This window comes from Corvus kubaryi, unplaced genomic scaffold, assembly GCF_017639235.1.
Source record: "Corvus kubaryi isolate FWS band 111438036 unplaced genomic scaffold, C.kubaryi_AGA036_p1.0 37385, whole genome shotgun sequence".
NCBI lineage: Eukaryota > Metazoa > Chordata > Aves > Passeriformes > Corvidae > Corvus > Corvus kubaryi.
The window spans coordinates 30,056,138-30,080,017 of NW_024581127.1; the positions used below are offsets into that span (position 1 = coordinate 30,056,138).

The window sequence follows — 23,880 nt, forward strand, 5'->3', positions numbered from 1 at the left end:
AGCTCAATAAATGCCAATAAATGTCAAAACCCACTATAAAAGCTCTAGGAGCAAAAGATGAGTACTGAAAATCAGAGAATATATACAAAGTTTTGATTTTGAATCAAGCCAAGCCTCAATTCCCAGGCTTCAAAAGTAAAAATCTTCCCTGTAACAACAATGTATAGCAAATAGAGAAGGCAAGAGGCAGACACCCCATCATTATCTGTCAGGGAATAACCAATCCCACATTCAGTGCAAGACTTGGGTGCTGCATAGAGAGTAAGATGGGTGGATATACAGCGAGTGACAAGGATGAAGGGAAAGCTGCTTTTCAATACCCATCATTTATCTTCTTCACCAAATAATGCAGGGATCCAGCTGAAATGCAGCCAGCAAGGAGGTGATGAAGGACATGCATGCATACAAGGAAATGAACTGAGATTTCAATACTGTCTGTCTCCAGGGAAGTTTTAATTTTAGTATTTATTAAGAACTGATTTTTCAAATTAAAATTAAAGTAGATTTCCACATTTAACTGTGCATAATTATATATTTGAAGAAGTGGCCCTTCTCAGTGACCTATGCATGCAGTAAATATACCATACCAAGGAGTGGTCATAAAGGCCAATATGAGAACTGCCAAATTTAGCTACTCAGTAAATTCTAATATATGAATTTTTGAATCCATTTAAATAAATATATTTGACAGGAACCATCAGTAAGCATGCTTCTGAAAGATCCTGCTGTCACACTGGTTTTAATTATGACATAATTATGACATGGCATTTTCTCAGTTCTATTTAGTATTATGAAAATGATCCTTCTTGTGGGAGCTGTTGGACATTCATCATACTTGAAAAACAGGTACTTACGGAAGGATATAGGAGAGCTAATTGTAGACTCTTTTTTCTTAAGTGTTCTTAGACACCAATTACACAGATTTTTGCTATCAGATAGGCATTACAAACATCATGAATTCAAATGCATCCAAATAGAATGTCTACTATGAGAATGTTCTGCATATTTCATAACTAAGTCAGATTCTATTTAAGATCGTTACAGAAGGGGAGGACACAAGGAGGAAAGATGTTCCTTTTTGTGCCATCTCTTCTGTTTGGTTTTTGAAGTTCTCCTAAAGTAACTGATTAAGAAAAGTAGGAAGTGAAGTGTTGTTCTCTTCCAAATACCTTTGAAGTAACTTTAACTATTGAAAATAGTGATCAATAGTCTACCAAGACCTGGTTTTAGCACAAGTCAGTCTGAGCTGGAGGGCTTTCTGAATAAGACAGGAACCTTTAAAATGTGATCTCTTTGTCTTTGTAAACACAACAGAAAATGGTAGATGTTCAACTGCAACTAGTTGGAGATACTAGGAGAAAAAAAATCCTTTTCAACAACTTAAATATCTTCAGTCTCTAGCAATTAAGAGGAACATATTTTCATTTTACCCACGTCATCTATTTATGAAGGAAGGGAATTCAGGCTCATAAAATGAAGGAAAGTAACAACAGTACCAAGTTTTTCTACTCTCTCAAACCCCAAAGGATCTGGCACTACTGGGAAAACCAAAGAGAAGAAATGGATACAGACATACTCTCCTGGAAACAGCTGAGAAGGTCCAATTACCCAGTTGCTGTAAATCAGGTATTCCCAGAAGTGTGTAGAGAGCACACAGGCAAGAACCCTTAGCTATGTCTTCAAGTATTATCATACAACTCCAAACACTCTGAAGACACTGAATTCAGGCAAACACGGCATTCGGTTTGTTACTCACCAGATCTGTGTGAACTTTAAGGTGTGCTTGGAGCTTGTATTTATCTGGAGTGGAGTAGTCACAATGTTCTGTGGGACATTTCAGCAAAATATTACTGTGTTTCTGAATGACGTGACGCTTAAGGCAGTTCTTGGTGATGGAAGAATAATTGCACTGGGAGCAGTAATATAAATGTTCTCGAGTGTGTGTACGGACGTGCATGTCATAGTGCACCTGGTACCAGAACAACTTGCCTGAAAATTAAATTAGACATGAAGAAAGTGATTCCTAAACAATTGTTAGTGAAAAATTCAAAAAAATAACCAATTTTCTTTCAGGGCAAAAACACCCTGTTTGAATTCCATCCCTTTTGTCTTTAATGGAAACTTGTCTAAAGACCCTTCGCTACTGAAAATATGTTTACAAAACCAACCTTTGTCTAAAAAGATTATATGTCCTGAAACAGCCTAACAAGGGCAACTTTAATACATATCAATGTATTTATTTTCCTAAATAAAAAGTCCTTTATATCTGCTCTCCTATGCAAAGAATCTGAATTCAACTGTACATAAAGAGACTGTCAAAATATTTTTTGTTACTTTCTTTCATGTTACTCCTTCTTAAAAGCCTTTGTGGCATAATGGCACCAAAAAGCCCAGAGAAATTCATCTAAAGTACATTGTTATAGTGCTTCAAAAACTTGTTTTTTCAGACTTTGATTCCTTTCCCTTTTCAAGAATGAAAACTACAAAATAAATCCCAAATTGCTTCCTTTCCAGTTATGTAAACACAAACATTTTCAGTTACAATAAGTGGAAATGGTGTGTTATTCCCACTTCCATAAATTAAAAAACCCGAACAATTACAATCAGGATAGTCTCGATTTGATACCATGTAATTAAAATTTTCATCTCAAAGAACTTGGTTCAAAACAAGACACAAAGTTATGCCTGTATATATGTACCTATTGTACAGAATGTATATTACCATGCATCCTCCTACACTATATGAAAAAAACTCTGAATTTTATACTAGGCTGATAATGAAGCTCAAGCATTAGAGCATGGGCTGAACTAATGCTGATCACATGCCTAAATCTGCTCTGCTTGCCCCCAGTGAAAGTTATGACTTGGGGAGAGGCATTTGTACAGAAACAATCTATCAAATTTCACATCAATAGAAAATTGAGCCTTGCAAAGCACTGCTTTGCTGTATTTCACTAGTGGGGTTTTTTTGAGGAGATTTGACACATTTCACACTATTTGTACAGCAAAAAGCAAATCTCACTGGACCCCAGAATCCATACTGAACTACAAAATTAATGCTGCTGCAAAGATACACAAATATATCAAACATTGTAAACCAGAGGAGCACGAAAAAGATGGCTCACTGCATAACACTTAAAAAATCCCCAACTCTACTAACTCTAATAACTCTACTGCTTCTTACCACAGTATTCACATTCCAAGTCTCCATAAACCTTCCTTATCCTCTCACGCAACTCTGTGTTCATTTGTCTCTTCTGCAAGCTGTCCAAGATCTGCATGAAGGCGACAGATCCAGTCCCCCCGTTGGCTGCAGCTGTGTTAGAAGAGGCTGCCTGTGGGCTGGTGGCTGCACCAGCTTCTGCTGCTGCCAAAGGGTCTGTGGGTTCTGCCAAATTTTGAATGGGTGGATTGCTTGTTTCTGATTCACTAGGAGGAGCAGACTGGATCCTCTCTTCAGGGACTGGAAGGTTCTCAGTCACTGTGTTGTTCTGACTCAAACTTTTGTCTTCAGACAGTAAAAGATGAATTTCTTCACCCTGCTCATTTACAGAACTGCACTGATTAACTGCCTCTTCATTTGGAGGAGAACCTTTTAACTCCTCAGGGCCAGCAGTACCATTTTTCAGTAGGAAGCAGTCTGATGCTACACAGGGCTGAATGCCTGGGACTACTATACCTGTTGTCTGACACAGCGTCTCTGCTACATTCTTCACCACAGGATTTTCAAATTCTAAGGAAAGGACTGCATCAATTTTTACATCACCATTCTGTTGACCATTATGGTTTACATCTGCAGCTGCTAATTCACCTTTAGAAGCAGATGGCTGTGGAGTGTTAACAGCATCAGTACTCGTGACAGTCGATTCACCCGCAGTTTGTGTCTGCTGCTCACCAAGGGCTTCTGGCTGGATGTCACCTCCTGGCTCAAGCAGGCAGAAGCTTTGGTTGATAGAGCTGTTAAAAACAGAATCCTCCTGCAGATCTGCATGCACGTCTTTGATGTGAGCACGGAGCCTCACCGAACTGACAAACTTCTTCAGGCACACAGAACACACATATACAAAAGGGTGCTTCCGAACGTGAAGCTCAAGCGCTTGGTATTTAGTGGCTCCATGACCACAGAGTTCACAAGCAAAGGGTCTTTCATCACCATGAACGAGCATGTGACGGTCCCGATCCAGTTCATTTTTGAATTTGCGCTCACAAATATGGCAGTCATACAGAAGTTGTCTTTTGCCCTCCCGTGTCATCAAGCGAAGCTCATCAAAAACATCTTTCACCTTTTTATCTTGAAGGTCATGAGTTTCCTTCATATGCTTGATCAAATTTTTAACATCTGAGTATTTCTTTTTGCAGAAACGACAGTGCTGCTTAATTTTCTTATGAACCCTTTCGATATGGACTTTGAGATGGCCTTTGCTGAGACAAGTGAAGGTGCAATAATCGCAGCTGAACTTCTCCCCAGTGTGCTTCCGCAGGTGAACATTCAGGTTGGCTTTGATTGCACTGGCATAACTGCAGTAGGAACACTTGTAAGGTTTCTCATTTGTATGAATCCTCAGATGTGCTTGGAGGGAGTGTTTAAATTTGAACACCTTGTTACAGTATTCACATGTAAAAATCTTCAGTTGAGTTGGACCCAACCTGAAAAAACCCAAACAAACAGTATATTTACAGTAGTGAACCTCGGTAACATAATGTGTCAGAATTTCCCTAGATATTCATAATGGACAGAAATGCTTAGTTTTTAAAAAAAATGTATTTTCCAAAGGCATTTTAAATTATACAACTTACAGTTTATTGTTAGCTGTTCCTTTATTTAAAGGGCTCAGAAAAATACCCCAGTTTCATGAAAATGAATGGGGAAGCACTTCATTCATATTCTGCATGAACACAGATATAAGCACTTCAAAATTACCTGCTTGTTTTCACTGCCTGCTCATATGGGGTTTGCTGAATGGCATATTCTTGATATCCTTTTCGTTGTGATGGGTCTTGGACTGTTGTGTCTGGAGTTGTGGCTTCACTTTCATGAGGAGAAGCCTCAAGAGGAACAATTTTTCTGGCTCCTAAAGGAAGAATGATAAAAATGCTCATTAAAAATCACATACTAAAAACATGCATTGTCTATAATATACAAGTGTAAATTAAACAATAAACTCTGTAATCATTAGCTCATCTATTTTAGTTTCTGTTGTTATATTCCTTTGCATAGAATGATGGACACAGTTCCAGAAGCTATCAGTACTTACACCATAGTTCTGCTCAAGTAACATGCCAGGACCGATGGTTTGGAGCATTATTCATGGTGCTTGATGCCTGCTACTAAGAGATCCTACCTCCAAGTATTTCCACCTTTAAAAGATTGTAACTCTTCTAAATAAAATTTAAATTTTTCTGTTTCTGCTTCATACAACATCCTTTGAAAAATTACGCCAAGCTTACAAATAAGGCTGGGGAAAAAAACAGTTTCACCTAAAAGACAGTTTAGTCTATACTTAAAAATCTGTACATAATTTCCTTAAACTCCTTCTATTTTGGGGCATATTGCCATCCCTCAGAATAAAAGAATATGTTTGGAACAGGCTCCCCAGGGCAGTGGTCACAGCTCCAAGCCTGACAGAGCTCAAAAAGCGTTTGGACAACGTTCTCAGGCACATGGTGTGACTCTTGGGGCTGTCCTATGCTGGGCCGGGAGCTGGACTTGATCTTTGTGCAGCCCTTCCAACTCACGATATTCTGATTCTACATTCCAAGTGCACTTCTCAGTCTCCACTGGGAGCAGAAGGAGATCTACTGAATGCACTAAGACCAGATTCCTGAAGATATAATTTATAAAAAACAGGCAGTATTAACATAAAATCTCTGAAACCACAGTGGGGGTTACCCAACAAATGGTAGGAAAGACTTAGGGACATTACATGGAGGAAAGCAGTGCTGTAGACAACAAGGATGTCTACAGATGGAGATTCTCTGGGTCCTTCAGACTGATTTAAAGTGGGAAATTGAGATATTTTGAAAGGAGGCCATTTGGGAGTGTGTAAAGCCATTGAAGCTTTTCCTATCAGACTGGACATCAGCCAACTGTAACTAAACAGAGTAAGTAAACTGTAATAGCTCTGTTGCTCACTAAACTGGTTGCATCTAAAACCAGCTGTTTTGGACTACATTTTATTAAAAATGCTTTCAGTTCTGTACTAAAGATTCTGCAGGTTCATCAGAACCGATCTTCCAAGTTTTCACCCTAAATGTTACCAGAACATTAAAACTTCTGTTCTCCCTGTTCCTCCCTCTCCCACAAATGTCAGGTTGTCCATAGGATTTCATCTCCCAAATTGCACTGTGGTAGGGCCAGTGAGATGGGACCTTGTCATTACAGCACAGGAGCCATGGTTCAGTGGGTTCAGTATAAAGGTGATAGAATAGACATTACACACCAGACAAGTGTTCCAATATTTCAATACTTAAAATAGAAGCAAATTCTATATTTAGAATGACTCAGTTAAAAGAAAATAGGTCTTAAACTGCTTTATATGCATGGTTGCCCCTTCTAGGCCTCCCATTTCCTGACTGTGAGACAAAGATCCTCATTAAATGCTCCACACTAACTCACTTCTGTGCCCTTCTGCATTTCAGGATGTTTGAGCATTTCCTGAAAGGACTGCTGAACTGTTTTAATAGACCTTCATACTACCACTATAAAAATTTAATCATCTAAATTGGGTGAACTAAATATATACTCACTAGATAAATACTAACTCACCAGTATTTTGCATATTTTGAGTGGGCAGAATGCTCCAAGGTTATCCTCATGTTATTGCCTCTAAATTATCTATGCAGTTCACAGAGAGACAAATGTCTTTAAAAGCCTAAAGTGGGAGATCTAGATTTTCAGACATGCTGATGAAGTACCTGCTCACAAAAGGCAATTATGTCCCCTAGTGGGAGGTTGCTACTTCCCACCCTTAGAAGATAGGGAAGCATTAAGAAACATGAGATATCTCCATCCACTTGGGACGCTGACTGAGGGTACCAATGGACCAGCAGCCACAGCTATCACCACTAGATCACAAACTAACGACTACAGCATATGACCAGGAAGTGAGAAAACCTCTAGGGCCTACCCAGCCTAGTCCCCACATGTCCCAAATCCCAAAAGAATGTCCTCAATATTCGGGCTAGGGAAATGCATAAGAACAAGGCCAACAGACACAAGGCCTTATTTTTCATTAAAATCATCATATGCCAGTAGGGAAGATAAAGGTTTTCCTAACCGTTTCCCTAGACAATCATTTCAAGAAGTGACAGCATATAAATAGTTGGGGGGGGGAAGGAAGTTAACTGTACTCATCATTTCTTTCAGAAAAATCCTTCCTCCAGCACTATCACATCTCTATTTTAAAGGCAGAATCAACTTTAGTTCACTAGAATTTATTTATGCCTTTTGCTTTCCTCTTTTCAGTCAATATTATCTAAGTAAATCTGCCTTCAAAAGAATAAGATTTGAGTTCCTCATGACATTCTAACAGCAGCTTCTACAGATAAGCATTACCCAGTGAGCCTCATCTCTGGCTCAAACTCAGAGATGCCTTCCAATCTCTCACAGTCTGTCCCTTGGCAAAGCAGCTTGTCCTTCACTACAGAGTTCTCCAATACTTATCAACAGTCTAAAAGGTAAAAGAATTATTAAGAATGGATCAGAGATACACCAGGAAAGAACATCAACCAAATTCCTACTAATTCAACTAAATTCTGCGAACCTCCTGAAGCTTCAAGTACGGATCACAAAAAAGGATAAAGAAGAACCAGAAAACAGTAACAAAGACAAAATCAGAGGTATTTTGTTTGAGAAAGGGATACAGGACTTGGCGACCTTCAGCATGGAAAAGACAGAACTGAAAGTGAAATATCAGAAAAACCTCTAAAATTAGCAACACTGTGAAAAAAAGGTGTGAATGATCATTATCTCACAACCCACAAAAGAACAGTTCAGTGAGAAGTCAGCAGACTTAAAATAAAGAAATATGCCCTTTCATCCCACGTGTAATTAAATTATGGAACAATTACTGCATAATGTCACAGAGAATGAAAATATAAATGCATTCAAGATGGGATTTAGACAAATTAATTGATATATATTAAACATGATCATCTAGATGCAAACACCAGCTCAATAACTGTCAGAATCCATGAGACTTTACACAATAAGTGTCTTATTTCTTTCCTGTATAGATGCTGCAAGCTGACTTTAGAGACAACTGATCCAACTAGACCAACTACTTTTGTTTTAAAAAACGACTTTAGCTGAAGTTTAAAAAAAAAAAATCTTCACAATGTAGGTACTCTGGTCTGTATAGTTAAAATAATGTGCTATGGGTATTAAGTGAGTATTTGTTTCTTACAATCTCTTTTTGAAGGAATGTATTTTTCCAGCTTCTACAGTATCCTGAGGAATGTGGTCCAAACATGTATGATCCATGGTATGACAGCTCTGAAAGTCAAATCACCAGAAACCAACCCTACCCATAATCCCCAAAGGTCTCCATGTAAACCTATCCCTAACCCCCAAAACAAAGCTCAAAAAAAGCAAAAAGACCATTTAATAGGTTAGGTCACCGTGAGGTTGAACACATTTTAATTCAGACAAAAAAAAAAAGAAAAACTCAGACCTGTGTATGAGGGGATGAAGATTCCTAACCCTTTCAACAGCTGGACATTAGGTTGGCTGAGCTAAATCAATCTGTAAAACCATGATAACATAAACACCTGCTCACATTCAGAGGGGAAAGGTTTAATTTTCCTAACCTTGCCTAATTCGATATTTGCTTTCAGTCAGCAAAAGGACAGCATCTTTTCTCCAGCCTCCATTCAACTACATGTTGGTGATGCTTGAAAAGTACCAGCACAGGAGATCATGAAGATGAAGAGGATTAGAGAGGGGATCTGCCTAAACTCTAGACCATATCTCTCCTTCTGCAAATATATTATGAGTTTTCTAGTATGTTTTATTACAAAAGTGCATCAACAAGTTGGCACAACGATCCAAAGGGCAGGAAATGGGTTGGAGAACAGCACTTGCTTGTGACAGCAGTCTGTACTTACTGACCAAGACTTGAAAGACTATGAAAAAGGAAAGTACCAATCCTCCTCCTTGCCCTGAGAGGCTCATTTTGTTCGACACTAAATCCATTCAGATGCATCATAAACCCACAACCATCATTCCATGAGCTACAGAACAGAAATTATCTTAAACAAAAAAGACTTTTATCAGTTTAAGAGAAAAGACTGCCACCAGTTAAATTAAGTCAGTGCCAAAATAGTAAGCAAAATTACATTCTTCCACTTCTTCCCCACTGCGCAAAGATTTCGATGGAAGAAGGAGCCAAGTGTTCATAGATTACAGATAAAATCCTCTCACACAGTAAAGGGGAACTCAGCTGGACTTTTAAGGACAGTGGAAATCAGGGAGAGAAAAACCTTCACACTGCTGTATAAAGAATTTGTAGTTGAAAAAAATCCAACTCCTTTAGAGAAGAAAAAATAATTACCCTCAAGAAATTCAAGACTTCATGCTATTTTTGTATTTCTTGAAAAAAAAAAAAAAAACCAACAAAACCAAAACCAAAAACGGTTGATGAAAAAATGAAGATAGTCTACCACTGGCCATCTTCACAGGCACTTAAAACAACTCTCCTAGTAACAAGCTGAGTCTTTAAAATATTTCAGAATTTACATAAAACAATAATTTAAATGTTCAAATCTCTCCTGAATGAAACTAACTGAGCACGAATTATAAATTGGTTTTAAAAACCTCGATAATTTACAGAATTTAAACATGGGAAATAACATACATTAAAAAAACCCGGAAGATGGAATATTTGGCTGAATTTACTCACTTGTTCTTAAAACCAGACTATGAAAAAAGTGTCTGCCACTCAAAACAATTTTCAGAAGTGCATATTGCAGTTCACCTGCTTAATTGTGATGCTTACAAAAAACTGTCCTATGTTTGATCTGATACCTTGGTGTGCTCATGAACTCAGCATTCCTTCTCTTGAAGGTCTCCACATCCCTCCAGTTATAGAACCATGGAATGGTTTGGGCTGGAATGGGCTTTAACGGTTGTCTAATTCCAACCTGTCTGCTGTGAGCAGAGACACCTTCCAGCAGACCAGGCTGCTCAAAGCCCCATCCAACCTGGCCTCGAACACGTCCAGGGATGGGGCACCCACAAATTCTCTAAGCAAACTCTTCCATGCCTCGTCACCCTCACAGTGAAGAAATTCTTCCTACAATGTAATCTAAAACTGCCCTTTCTCAGTTTGAAGTTATTTCCCCTTATCCTGGTGCAGGACCCTGCACTTGGCCTTGCACTTGGCCTTGCACTGCAAGAGCTTTTCCCAGGCTCACCTCTCAAGCCTATCAAGGAACTTCAGCACCTGCACAGAAAAAAAATCTACAACTTCTATTCAAACTGTATTTACTCTGTGGGTTAATGCCAGCTTTCAGACTTCTAAAGCTGTAAATCTATTACCTTTCATATACCTCCCAAGGAAACATTACAGAAGAGGAACACTGGGGAAAATCAATGTTGCCCAAATGTCCTTTCTGGGAAGTTAAAAACTGACTGATCCTGTTTGTTCAAAGGGATTTTGAAGACATCACTTTAGTCATAATCTACCAAACACATGCTATAAAGCATTGTCCCAAACCTCATTAGTGCACAGCAAAATAACAGCAAAGTGTTAATACAATGCTTCTAAAGAATCTTTTATTTAAGAAAGGAAAAATACAGTCTAAGTAGTTCCTTATTACTGGGAATAAAATACAGCTAATTCTTAAAGCCTTCTCTGTTTTTCTGATTGTCATCTGAAATCTTCAAACAGAATTTTACCATAGGGGACACAAAAAGTGATATTTCTATGCAGCTTTAAAACTGGGTAACAGGTGGCTACAGATTGTTAATGCTTGCAGAGAAATACTAAGTTTAGATAGTGCTTAAGCACCTTTAAACTTTATTTTCAATTTAACTTTACAGATGGTCTAGCACACAGAAAGCAGAAGAGAAGGGAGAATTGTTTTCTCTATTTATATTCGTCTACAGCAGTAACTCATCTCTTCAGCACATGATAAATCTCCAGAAAAATGACTATGAAAGACTGTGAAAGATCTTCATTAAAAATTCCAGACATTAAAGTATTACTGAGAAAGGGGAACTGTCTAAGAATTGCTAGTGACATTAAGATATAGTTAGATCATGGAAATTAATGGGAAAAAAATAGAAGGAAAAGCAATGAAAAATAAATTAAACCATAATTGCATTAAATAAATTATTTTTCTTTTGAATCTTCAGAGTTAACCACTTATATTGTGTCTCTAGAATTTCCAAATTCTGAAAAGTTGGGTGACAATTCAAAACTTTTTGAAGAGTACTGACTTTTTTATTACACATAATTTAGCTGGGAACTTGAATGTAGTAAGATTAATTGTCAGTCAAATGGATGAGAGGACCTTCAAGAACTCCTGCAGGTTCACACTTGACCATAAATCTTTTTGGTTCATTAAAGCCTTCTGAATGCTTGATGTACTATGCTCAAGTACCTCCAAAGTTGAAGTTGTTTTACTCTTTTGAGTACCTCAAAAAGCATATGTGCAAAGAAAATCCAAAATTTTGGTTGCACAAAGAAGAATTTTACTAGGTGGTACTTAAGGCACCAATTTCCTCTCCTGTATCACATGCTTCCTACATTTGCTTCATTATCTGTATTTGCTATTATTTCATTTGCCTTTTTCGGCCAGTTTTATAAGGAAATGGATCTTTGATTGCACTATCCACCACGTCTTTCCTTCCCTTCTTGGAAATTCTTCTAGTTCTTGCTAGAAATGTAAAGGCCTAAGATAAAAACTCTTATAAGATGCATAAAATTTAGCACCAGGAGAGGGGAATCCTCAGTTATGGCTCTTTCCAAAAGCCCTGAGGAAGAGAGGTTTGTATATATCCATAGAGTAACACCTATAGGAACCCACTTTCCAACATCTCCATGAGCCCCTGAACCAGCATATCACAGATCTCAATATCAAAAGATATTAACAACACAGAAAATCCTGCTAGCTTCCAACCCACAACAATGAAATAAAGACCTTAGAGTTGTTCTGATAGTAACAAGCAAAACAAATACTCAGAAATGTTAACAATAACAAAAAGGAGAACAATAAAACTACAAAGCTGAAAATAATGCACAAAACTATTAACTGACAGTCAGTCAGAATAGTTAATGGTTTATAACCAGCTAATGGTTTATAAAAACAGTCAAATGCAAGTCTAGTTTTAAATAAATATTTGAAACATGTAATCATTATGTAGAACTTGATTTTCAAATATATATACACTTTTCTGTTCTCTGGTCAGTGCTTTATCATTTTCTTCTTTAAAACTATTCACAGACTAAACATAACTGATGCTAATGCAGTAGCTGATGTTAACTACAGCCAGGTCCAGCATTTCTTGTACCTATGAAGAAATGTGACAAGTTCTAAAATTATGTAGCTGCCAGATGGGGAGGCTCTGTATCAAGACAATCAAATAATGCTAAATATTTTTAACACAATAAATATCCTAAGCAATTTGGTCTTAAAGCAATGAATATTTTATACAGTGTCAGTACAATAAAAAAAAATATATATATAATTGGTGATTTTGATTACCTGGAATAGTTTCATGGGCTGTCAAAACCACACTTACAATAGGATTTTTAGCTCCTGAAACCTGCTCAGTCTCCTTAGTTGATGCTGTTTTCTCTGTTTTCTGAACTCTGGGCCTCTTTGGAGTTTTTTCTCGCTCATCTTCCTTCCTGTCAAGGTCAACGTCAGAATCATTACCTAAAGAGCAAACATCAAAAAGAGGGTAACTATGTACAAAAGCAATGCAGGTAACACAGTCACTAACACTGCACAAAAAAAAGGGGGGGAAATTAATGCTACTGTAGAAAGAAAGGCATGTTATCTAAACAAGATCTGCTGCATGATCCCTAAAGGGGAACTTTTTTCCCCTCTGTTTAATAAAACTGGTATGATACTTAAACATAAAGAAAATAAGAGAGAAAAAAAAATCAAAATTTTCAAAATGAACTCACAGAAACATGTGTTTCTAAATTCATTCACATTATTGTGGATTTCTGCGAAAATTCTAAAAACTTGGTCAAAGTTCTCATGATTTTGCAATTAATGAACAATTTATTTTTCTCTTTTCCATATTTAATTGTTCTGACAAATTTAGGATTATTTCCTTTAGTACTGGCTTAATTTTCAATCTTATTTAATGGAAAGTCTTTTGACAGTCTCTTTGGATTAGACCTTTTTCCTCTCCTGTTATTGTAAATCAACAGCCAGAAACATAATTATCATTTTAGTGTTGGTTCAAGAAGAATTAGGGTTCAAAACAGGTCTTTGGTTCAAACTAACTCTCAACATGTAACTCCTCATTTTGAAGGCTGGACTTCCAAATTATTCCCTGTTGCTATTCAGAATGTCTTCAGCCTCTTCAACTGGATAAGTTTTGAACCTGTTAACTAGAAAGCCACACAATAGCTGTATACAAAACACTCTCCTGAAATAAAAGAGCCAGTAATCAGCTGAGTTACTCCTTGAAGCTACTTCTTTCTTAAAGCAAATGAGGAATTCCTTACTGAAATTCTAAAAAATAAAAAGTAAACTTAAAACCAACCCCAAAGGTCCTTACATATAAGTAATTAGCAGCATAGATAAAAACAGAGAATTCTTAAGTTTATACCAGTCAAACTTCTTATATCAGATGAAGCGGTAGAAAATGCAGACAAGAGAAAACAAAGTCGGCAAATTAAGGCATTATGCAAATATTCTAGAGGTAATAAACGAGGGAAGAAGAAACTAATGGAAGAAGATTATAAATAAACCCAGTGAATTTTTCTTTTTTTTTTCCCTCTCTCAATCTACATCAGTTGATTCTATCTTCACAGTAAGTAATTCCAAGTAAATTCAAAGTGTGCTGGAGCTGCTCTACTGAGATAGGGAAACAAAATATAAATAAAAAAACCAGTAAGAGCAAAGCTGTAGGGTGTTCAGACTTGTTTCCCACATGCAAACAGCAGAAGCAGTAAAAAGATACACAACATGGAAATGGCTGTTTTAATTCCAGTAATATTTTGTAAATACTCAGCTGAGACTGAAACAAAGTCTGTCTCTGTGGTCTGACCATAATGAACAAAGGTTTGAAATGTGCTAGCTGTTCCTTACAAAACTGAAGGACAGAAGCAGAAGTTAAACAGCAGGGTAGGGCTGATCATGTAACTACCACCTGTATAAACCACAATTTCTTTACTAGACACAGAACCAGAACAAAACAAGGAGTGCAGGAACAAGTTTAGCTTTCTCAGGCATACTGACACACAAACCTGTACACTGATCTAGTGTACAGACACAAATCTCTACAATGATCTAGTTCTGATATTTAAACAGTAAAAATTATTCCCTAATCCGATGCCTGTTGACAGCAGTAGCCCCATTCTACCCCTGTCTGAGAGGAACAAGCATCTTCCAGAAACAATTTGTTGGTAAGGAGCTGGGGTGCACACATTGCCAACGCTTTTTGCTACAAACAGAACTATTTCCTAGTCTGTTAACCTGAGACTTAAAAATCCTTCAAACCAACACTAGCTATCAAACCACCAACCCAACAAAAACCTTAACTTTCAATGGTAGCTGCTTTGCTCCTGAACTCACTCTACACCAAAAAAAACAGCTGAGGTGGAAGGTGTGCTTTAGGAAAGGATTAAAACGGAAACAAAAACATGTTTTAATGAAAAAGAGCTTCAACTTCGACCACAGGGCTCAAACAGCCTTTTTATAGTATACGACCATCTCATCAGTATTTAGTTGCCTTCCTGGAAAAAATTCCTTCAGTGTTAGCATCATGGATTAGAGTGTCAAAATAAATGATTTTTCCATCACAACTAGGACAGTTCTGCTGTATAAGAACTACCATGGGTTATAAAGGATCACCCTTGGATGACTTTAAGATTATTTATGAGAAAATGGAGTATATGCCACTTGAATAGCTAAGCTGAGTTTCTCCAGGCAGGAAAGGCCTTGGCTTGCTCCTGAAAAGGTTTGTTTGGACAAACTGTCTCACTCTGCACCTCCCTCAGCTCAGCACTTTGTCAGCTGGCACCTGGATCCAACAGACAAAGTGACCTCCCCTCCCCAGTGTCAGGCGCTTCCAATGCCGGTTTGTCTGTGCAAGAAACACAACGCTGAGTTGTGCCTTCTAACACAATTAAGAAATGCTCACGTCTGTTGATCAGCAAAGCTGCTGCCAGCTCTGAATTTATCAGTTCTTCCAGAGTCCCACTGAGGTGGATCATTCATCTGTCCCATGATTCTGTTGGAGTCACTGACTGAAGGGACTGCTCACAACATTTGTAATTGGATGTACGACATTTCGCAGGCATAGCTACACCACCTGAACTGGCGTGTTTTTAAACTACTCTTCATTCAAAGTACTATTTTTTAACCTCTAAAAAGTGGTATTTCATAGCAGGAGGAGAGCAGCTTGGAAAAAAGAAAGTGAACTGGCCATATAAAATTAACACAGGCAATTGTTTCTCCTGCAGAGACTGAAATCCTACTTGCAGGAAGAATTAATTTAAATTAGAATCCAGCTGATGGCAAAACTATTTTAAACGAAGGCCAAAAGTGACATCTTTAAGAATTATGCAGGCTCCCACTTCAGTAGGATTGAATGGTTCACTCCAGACAAGGGATGGTAATCTGCCTTCCACCCAAATGCCATTCCCCAGCCATTAAATGACCTCTCTTGTATTTTGCCAGCCAGATCCAAATCATTAGCCAGAACTTTTAACTTGGTTTAACCAAAAAGAACAAAAATAGGTGTACACACAGTTTAGCTTACAAAACAGAAATTTGCTTAGGCAAACAAGCCCTCTATGAAAAAATATATTTACTAAGCATGTACATGGGGAAATTGGAAGTACAATGGACATTTTTTTAATCCCAAACTGTATTTGCTTTGTGTGGCCAGGTTTTGGTGGCAGGGGGGCTACAGTTTGGCTTCTCTGATGCAGATTTGGGTTTATTCCTCATTATCCTGCTCTGATTTGATTGGTAATAAACTAATTTCTCCAGGTTGTGTCTGTTTTGCCTGTGATGGTAACTGGTGAGTGATCTCTCCCCTCATGCTTTTTGTTACATTTTCTCTTTCCAGTCCATCTGAGGAGCTGCTTTCCAGGCACCCTGGAGTTCAGGAAGGGTCAACCTGCCAGATTTGAAAAAAAAAGTCACTTATTTTTGCTGTTTTAGTGAATGGGCCCACAAGGCGAAGGCAATCATGATGCATCAAAGGATCAAATTAGATGCATAGAGGATGTCAGTAACCAGTAAGGCCTGGTGACTCTGGAAAGAGTAGAACTATCAGTGAGTCAGTGATCTCAGAGATCAATGCAGGTCACTAATTACAGAAGCTAAGAACTGCAGAGGCTGATTGCATCTAGCAGTTATTCCTCTGACCAACATATATGCAGTTTCAATAGAGTTTTCTAGTGATTTATTTAAACATCCATTATGTTAGGGATTTCAACACTTTTCTTGTCAACATATAAAAGACAGCAAAACATTTCATTACTTGGAAACCTCTATGAATATTTGAGCTCCAGCTCAAAACTTTATTATGTTTTTCTCTATAAAGAATATCACATGGAATAACTATATATATGTATTTTCATATCTTTTCAATATTTGCATGCTTAGCATATTTTAGCAATAGCCAAAACATTATTTTGGTCAAAAATACAAACCGCTGCATCATACGAGCTGCAATTAAGAAAGTTAACTCCATTACAGCCAGACACAGTGCAAAGTGAAAACATCTGATTATTACCCAGAGCTCCAGAATGCTAAGCTTTACAAGAAATTAAAAACATGAGAAAGTGGTAAAAAAAAAAAAAACACCCAAACCACCAAACTACAGAAACATCTCAGAAGCATTAGAAAAACAGACAAAAGTAATTTCAAGTTGGAAAAGACATGGATAAAAGGAAAAAAAAACCCAGCCTGCGTGTACTAGGTGAAATGTCAAAGACTAAGTGAGAAGATCCTATAGCCAAAGCTCCTTGTAAATTTTAGCCATCTATTTTGAACTGTGTCTGAAATGAAGTAGATATTATATTTCCAGAAGATTCAAAGACCTTCAATAAAATCTTCCATCCAGCTCTAAGAAAATTGGCAACAGAGGATTCAAGAAAAAATAATTGCTGATAAAATTATGGGTTCTAAATTGACTCTTAGAGTACAAAAAAGATCTGCCTGTATTTCTAAATACTTCCCTGAAAACGTAAGTTTAATAGTAAGCAGGAGTCAGAAAAATCAACTATAATCTAAAGGAAACATTAAGAAAAGAGCAGAACAGAAAAAAAGCCCCTCATGCCATGGCATGAACCAGGAAGGCCCTGCAGAGGGATCCAGACAGGCTGGATCAATGGACTGTGTGAGGCTCAATAAGGCAAAGTGCCAGGTCCTGCCCTTGGGTCACAACTGTTCCATGCAGTGCTCCAGGCTGGGGACAGAGCCTGGAAAACTGCCTGGCAGAGAAGGATCTGGGGGTGTGGGTCAATAACAGCTGAACATGAAGCCAGCATGTGCCAAGGTGGGCAAGAAGGCCAGTGGCACATGGCTTGTATCAAATTAATGCGGTCAGCAGGACCAGGGCAGGGATTATCCCCCTGTGCTGGGCACTGGCAAGGCTGTACCCCAAATCCTCTGCTCAGTTTTGGGCCCTTCACTACAAGAAAGACATTAAGGTGATGGAATGTGTCCAGAGAAGGACAACAGAGCTGGGGAAGGGGCTGGAGCACAAGTCTGATGAGCAGCAGCTGAGGGAGCTGGGGGTGTTCAGCCTGGAGAAAAGGAGGCTCAGGGAGGACCTTATCACTCTCTACAACTCCTTGAAAGGAGGCTGGAGCCAGGTGGGGGTCAGCCTCTTCTCCCAAGTAAAAAGTGACAGTATGAGAGGACATGGCTGCAAGTTGTGCCAGGGGAGGTTTAGATCGGATATTAGGAAACATTTCTTCATTGAAAAGGTGGTCAGCCATCAGAACAGGCTGTGCAAGGGAAGTGGTGGACTCAGCATCCCTGGAAGGGTTCACAAGGTCTGTGGATGTGACACTTGGGGGACATGCTTTAGTGGTGACCATGGCAGTGCTGAGTTAACAGTTGGACTCAATGATCTTGGATGTCTTTTCCAAACTTAGTGATACTGTGATTATGCAAAAGGTTACAGGGAGTATTACAGAGACCCCTAGACAGAGAACACAACACAGAACATGACAGAGAACTGTTCTTGATCATTCCTCAAAGTTTTGAGCTACTGACTGTATTCACACTTTCTTAGAGGACAATAATAATGCACATGCTACTTTCATCTACATATTTAGAAACTGAAAAGTTGTCTCAAAGCAGTTCATATGTTAAAGCCAGAAGTGAAAAGTTTTCCTGTGATGGGACAGTAACCAGTAGACAGCTGAAGACTGAGTTTCCCAGATGTATTTCTTCAGGACAAAACCAGCCCCCAATACCTTCACAGTTTGCAGTCAAGATAGAAAGCTTCCAAAAACTGGAACCCCTTGTTATTTGTTTCTTATGATTGACTTTGCTTGATTGTTTTGCTTTTACCAGAGAATAAACAAAAAATGTTTCATCTGCCCAAAGCTGAGGCTATTTTCTTTACGAAGAAGGAAAAGGATGAGCAGTTTAGTTTGGAAAATTTGCCAGGGTGTTTTGCAGAGAAACAAACAAAGGTAAGATTTAGGAGCTCTAATGAGCTAACAGGTCAAGAACAGGTAATCTGAGTTTATACTTTGACCTGAGAGTTTATTTTAAGAGGACATTATAAAAGGCAACATTGCTAAAATAATGCAAATGTTGACACTGGACCTAGCACATACAAACAGCAAAGGGCATGGACACTTGGAATGTCAGAGGTAAGACAGCTGGAGTAACTGTCACTATGTGTAGTTGAAAAGTTGTACCACTGATGACAGTAAAATATAAGCAGGTACTTTATCAAAGCAAGAGTTTCTCTGCTCTGTCATTATATTCTAAGCTTATTTTCATTAAGCTTTGCCACAGAAGTTAAACTCTACATACTAGTGAAAGTAAAACAGTCATACTAATTTGTATAATAATGACAGACTGGACATAAAAGGGTAACAAAAAATCAATGGCGAATTTTGTCTACAAGCAGAATCCACAATATCATACTGAGTGACTGTAGCAAAAGCAAAACCTGAATTTTACCATCAACACAAAACTCACATAAAGCTAAGATAATATGGACTAAGTCATTGCTCTGTATGTTATGTGACATTCACCACAGAGAATAGTTAAATAGATAGGTAGACAAGATGATTACTGTGTGTCCCTTCCACTACTCTATTCTGAACGAATATTCACTGTTGTCTTTTTAAACAGATTTGGGTTCGATGCCCCAGGCCTGTGAGTGTTTAAGAATCCATCTGGACAATGCCCTTAGCAACAGCTTTAACTGTTGGTCAGCCCTGAATTGGTCAGGCAGTTGGATGAGATGGCTGTTGCAGGTTCCTTACAACTGAAAATAACTCCATCCTGCTCTGTTCTGTACTAAAAATTTGGGAGGTTGAATATATCCAAATCAATCCTAAAGCTAAATTTAAACACTGAAATCTCATATGCCAATCATTCACATGAAGCTTTGTTAAAAAGAAGAGGGGAGTTTGACATTATTTTTTATACAGTAAAAGAAGCCATCCAGAAAAGCAGACTCTAAATCTATCAAAAGAAGAGAACAGAAGTCAGGTTTCCCAAGCCAGAGGATAGAAGCACCTGTACAGGACCATCCATCCTCACCATTGTGTGATACTCACCTGCATGGCCTATACCACTTCTCACTGAAAATCTGCAATCCCCTTTATGACAAACAGAACAGTTGCTAATGCAAAACAAGCGTTTCAGGGAGTTTTAAGACAATCATTAATGTAATAAACATTTTGACCACTTTGAAAGAAGGCTAAATACCTTGTCTAAGTTCAGTTTTGCTTCAACATGCTTTTTGTGCTACAAGAAACAGACAACTCCACTCCATTTAAAACCAGCACTGGGGATTCCGAGTCAGGTCTCACGGTGGGAACACACTGTTCCACAACCTGCTTCAAATATTTTTGCTGCATGTTTTCTTACCTCCATCTCCTTCTTCTTCTCCTTCATTTAGGACAATAATGCAGATGTGTTTAGTCAGCTGACGCGTGTTGGAGAACTTCCGATTGCATTTCCTGCATTCCAGGCTGCCTGCTGAGACTTCAGGCAGTTCTGGGCCCTCTTCTGTCCCAGCTGGAGTTTCTTTGCTTGGAACGGGGTTATTTTCTGCCATGTCTTCATCCACACAAAACTTCTTAGTGGACCCTTTTGGTCTGCCCCTTTTCCTCTTCGTTACGAGAAGCTCTAGAAAAGAAAATTAAAGTTTACTTTAAACTATAATTAAATTCCACAGCTAATTAGCTAATATTCCCGATATTTGAAAAATAGGTGCCTTAAATGAGGTTTAAGAGGCGTTATCACAAAAGTTTAAAAAAGGTTAGCATCACACAAACTTATTTCAAGCAGTGGTATTTGCTGGCATTTCTGGTGGCTGCAAAGCAATAACATTTGTGTCATTGAGATCAGCAGATGTCCAAGTGCCACAATTTTACATAAATTACACTGCAAGCACTCTTCTAGGCTACTGTATAACTCTATCAGCACACGTATTCTACAAAATTGCTCTACTGTGTTTCAACAGTCTACAAAAAGCTTTTTAATTTAAATCATTTTCAAAGAAATTATCCAAGTATTGAGATGTAATTTGAGAAAAGCAACTTATATTTTAGAACCAAAAGCTCATTGTCCTTCTAATATAGGAACAATTACTCCTTAATATTTTCTGTGGTTCTTGATTGTCAGTACTTTCTAGAAAAAAGCTGGCATAAAAGATTGTTGGTAACAAATAAATTGCAGAAGTCAACCAAAAAAATGTTTCCTTAATTAAATCAGAAGTCATCCACAACTCCTAATAGGTACAATATAATTTTACATTTCCATATTTCTGTAGAGGAAATATTGATGAAATCCATGAGACGCAGGGCACAAAAATGCCCGACAACATAAACTGTATTTTCTGCTTAAGACTTCTCTCATCACTGCTGTAGGATCACAGATACTGATAAATTGAGATTGACAATGTGGAAGTCTGAAAAAACCACAAAAAGAGAGAATATAAAAAAAAATTCTAAACCACAAAAATTTTTCAAGCACAGGTGCCCAAAAACCTTACTGAATTGGTTATTTAGAGCATATGGAAAAATAAATTACTTAAGGAATCTTAAAGGAAGATGATTAAGGAGAACAGAAGAAGGTAGCATCATGTTATTCATAACCTATTCAGCACTTCCCTTAAATATACCAGGCAAACACAACCCACATTCGGAGACCACAGCTTTGAGTTAATCATGTAATTACAATCAAATGAAAAAAGAAAGCATTCTGTCTTCTTATAGAAGATAGTGAATACCTGCTTAAATAAATGTAATAAAACTGACAAAAACCTTACTATGAATAAAAACAACTGTTTCCCATAACTTTTTGCAACCCTCCACCAGCATCCTGAACTTCTTTGCTACTCTAGCAAAAGTAGTCAATCATCAGCCAAAAATAAAGGGGTGATTTCAGTGCTCTCAAAACTTCTCTTTGCTACCATTCATGTTACTTTGATATCCATCCATCACAGCAACCAGTATTTGGTGCCTTCAGCTGAAGAAACTAACACACAATTAAAATAAACCCAACAAGAATTATCTTTACATCAAGCCATCAAAAGGTCACAGTTTGCTAAAGTCTCAAACCTGAGGAATACAGATGTGGATGCTGGTCAGACTACTACAAAATAATTAAATCCAAGGGTTGGAAGAGTGAATGCAACCACCATATTCTCTGCATATTATATTCTTTTCATTCCTTTACAAAGCAACCATCAGATTGCCCAATAAATGGAAATGAAGAAAAATCAGGTCAAAGAGATGCTTCTTCCTGACTGTTTAACGCAAGCTTAATGAAAAACAGAATAGCATTTTCACATTAAGACAGAAATTGAAACAAAGTCTTGCATGCAAGTGGAAATAGGAAAACTGCTCCTTTAGATGGCTGGTGATAGAACCTCTGCTGTGGCTTACAAAAATGCAGTTCTTATCACTGTGACTGCTAATGGTGTGGCAAATACACAAAAAACATGCAAATTTTGGAAATGTTTGTAAATGTGTCCACCAGCAGGAGAATTTAAAGCAGTTCTCAAACATTTTAAAAGGTTTGGTGGCAAGACGCAGGCAGCAACAAACACAAGAACAGGAGGGCCCATGTGGGCAACTGACACATCACCAGAAGTTCTGAGGCTTATGACAGTCATTTCTTGGTTTCCTTTTCCCAGGACAGAACTTATCTCAAGCCACTTTGAGTTAACAGAATTAAATTTTTAATGAGGCACATAACCATAAATTCCAGCTGTCTCTCTACCCAGCTTTCCCCCAGTGAGCTCTCCACACTGCATTATACTAATTCCAGCTCAAAGCACCACCTAAGATCAACAACACACAGTAATTTAATAGTAGAACATTGTCATTCATCTGCCAGTACATAACCAAGTTAATCAAACATTGCTTGTTAGAAAAAAGAATCTGTTTAACTGTTAAAAATAAAGTAGTATATTAAATAAAAAATAAAAAAACCCCCACCCTATCACTTATTTCAAGGATGCTTAGTCATAAATAGAAGTTTTGAATTGGTCATTAAGAAGACTTTTAATTAAGATTCTGTTCCCTCAAGAACAACTTAGTTGTTTCTGGGGATTTTGCACTCATTACAGACTGACTGAAACCAATCTTTATGCTGACTGCTACTGGATGAGCAATGGCAATATCCAGAAAAGACATTCTGTGCTATGCTGTATAATTATGTACTCCAAGACATAAAAAAAGATACTTCAAACAGAGAGTAATGAATAAACTATATGTCTATTTTGATACTGTTGCTTCACAAGAATTGTTCACATAAGTTTCTCCAATTCAATCAATTTAATATAAAAAGTTTGTCAGCAGTCACAAAACACTTCTGCAGTGTTCACTTAAACATCCTGACCAAATTTTAACAGGTTGAGGCATTATGCAACATGAATCTTTCCCCAAATGCCAGTATTAAAAGCTTACATTTCATCAGTTACAACAGCACATGGCCATATTCAGAATCTTCTGCATAAGGTGTCACACAAATGCATGCAAATAAATCTCATCCCCAGATGTATTTTGTTACTGTTCTGTGTTTGTATCACAGCACCTGCAACACCTCCTACCCCTCAGGTGTGAATGCAGGCTCTGGCTGCATCCTGTGTTCAGGCAAGGATGAGGCTGATGCACAGGCCATGGTTTTAAGTGACCTGAATAAACTAAAACTCCTTGGATACTCAGACATTCTTCAACGTTTCAGAACCAACAGAGCCATGTATCACATAATCCAGATATAGCCTAAAACAAACAAGAATCCATCGGGGAGTAACAGTATGAATAGATGAACACAGGCCCATTGATGCTGCCCCTCAAATCCTCACCAATCTGACTAAGCAGAAGCAAAAGAAAGCTGAGTTTTTGCACTTTGAAGGAAATGGAGATCATTGTGAACACTCATGAAAGGAAGCCCTAGGCTGCACAGGAGTATGAATGATGACAGTTACCAGGTAAATACCTGCCATTTCCCAAACAATGATGTCACACTCCA

At 37.9% G+C, this 23,880-nt stretch overlaps 1 protein-coding gene across 6 annotated transcripts in view; it reads right to left on the reverse strand.

Moving 5' to 3' along the window:
- ZFAT (zinc finger and AT-hook domain containing) overlaps positions 1-23,880 on the reverse strand; it is a 77,865-nt gene that overhangs the window by 41,488 nt on the left and 12,497 nt on the right. For all 6 annotated transcript variants that reach the window (XM_042035952.1, XM_042035954.1, XM_042035953.1 and 3 more), the window contains exons 3-7: positions 20,266-20,526; positions 12,709-12,882; positions 4,922-5,072; positions 3,185-4,647; positions 1,757-1,989 (exon numbers count right to left, since the gene is read on the reverse strand). In XM_042035952.1, the coding sequence (XP_041891886.1) occupies positions 1,757-1,989; positions 3,185-4,647; positions 4,922-5,072; positions 12,709-12,882; positions 20,266-20,526 (2,282 nt within the window). The remainder of the gene's footprint in view (positions 1-1,756; positions 1,990-3,184; positions 4,648-4,921; positions 5,073-12,708; positions 12,883-20,265; positions 20,527-23,880) is intronic.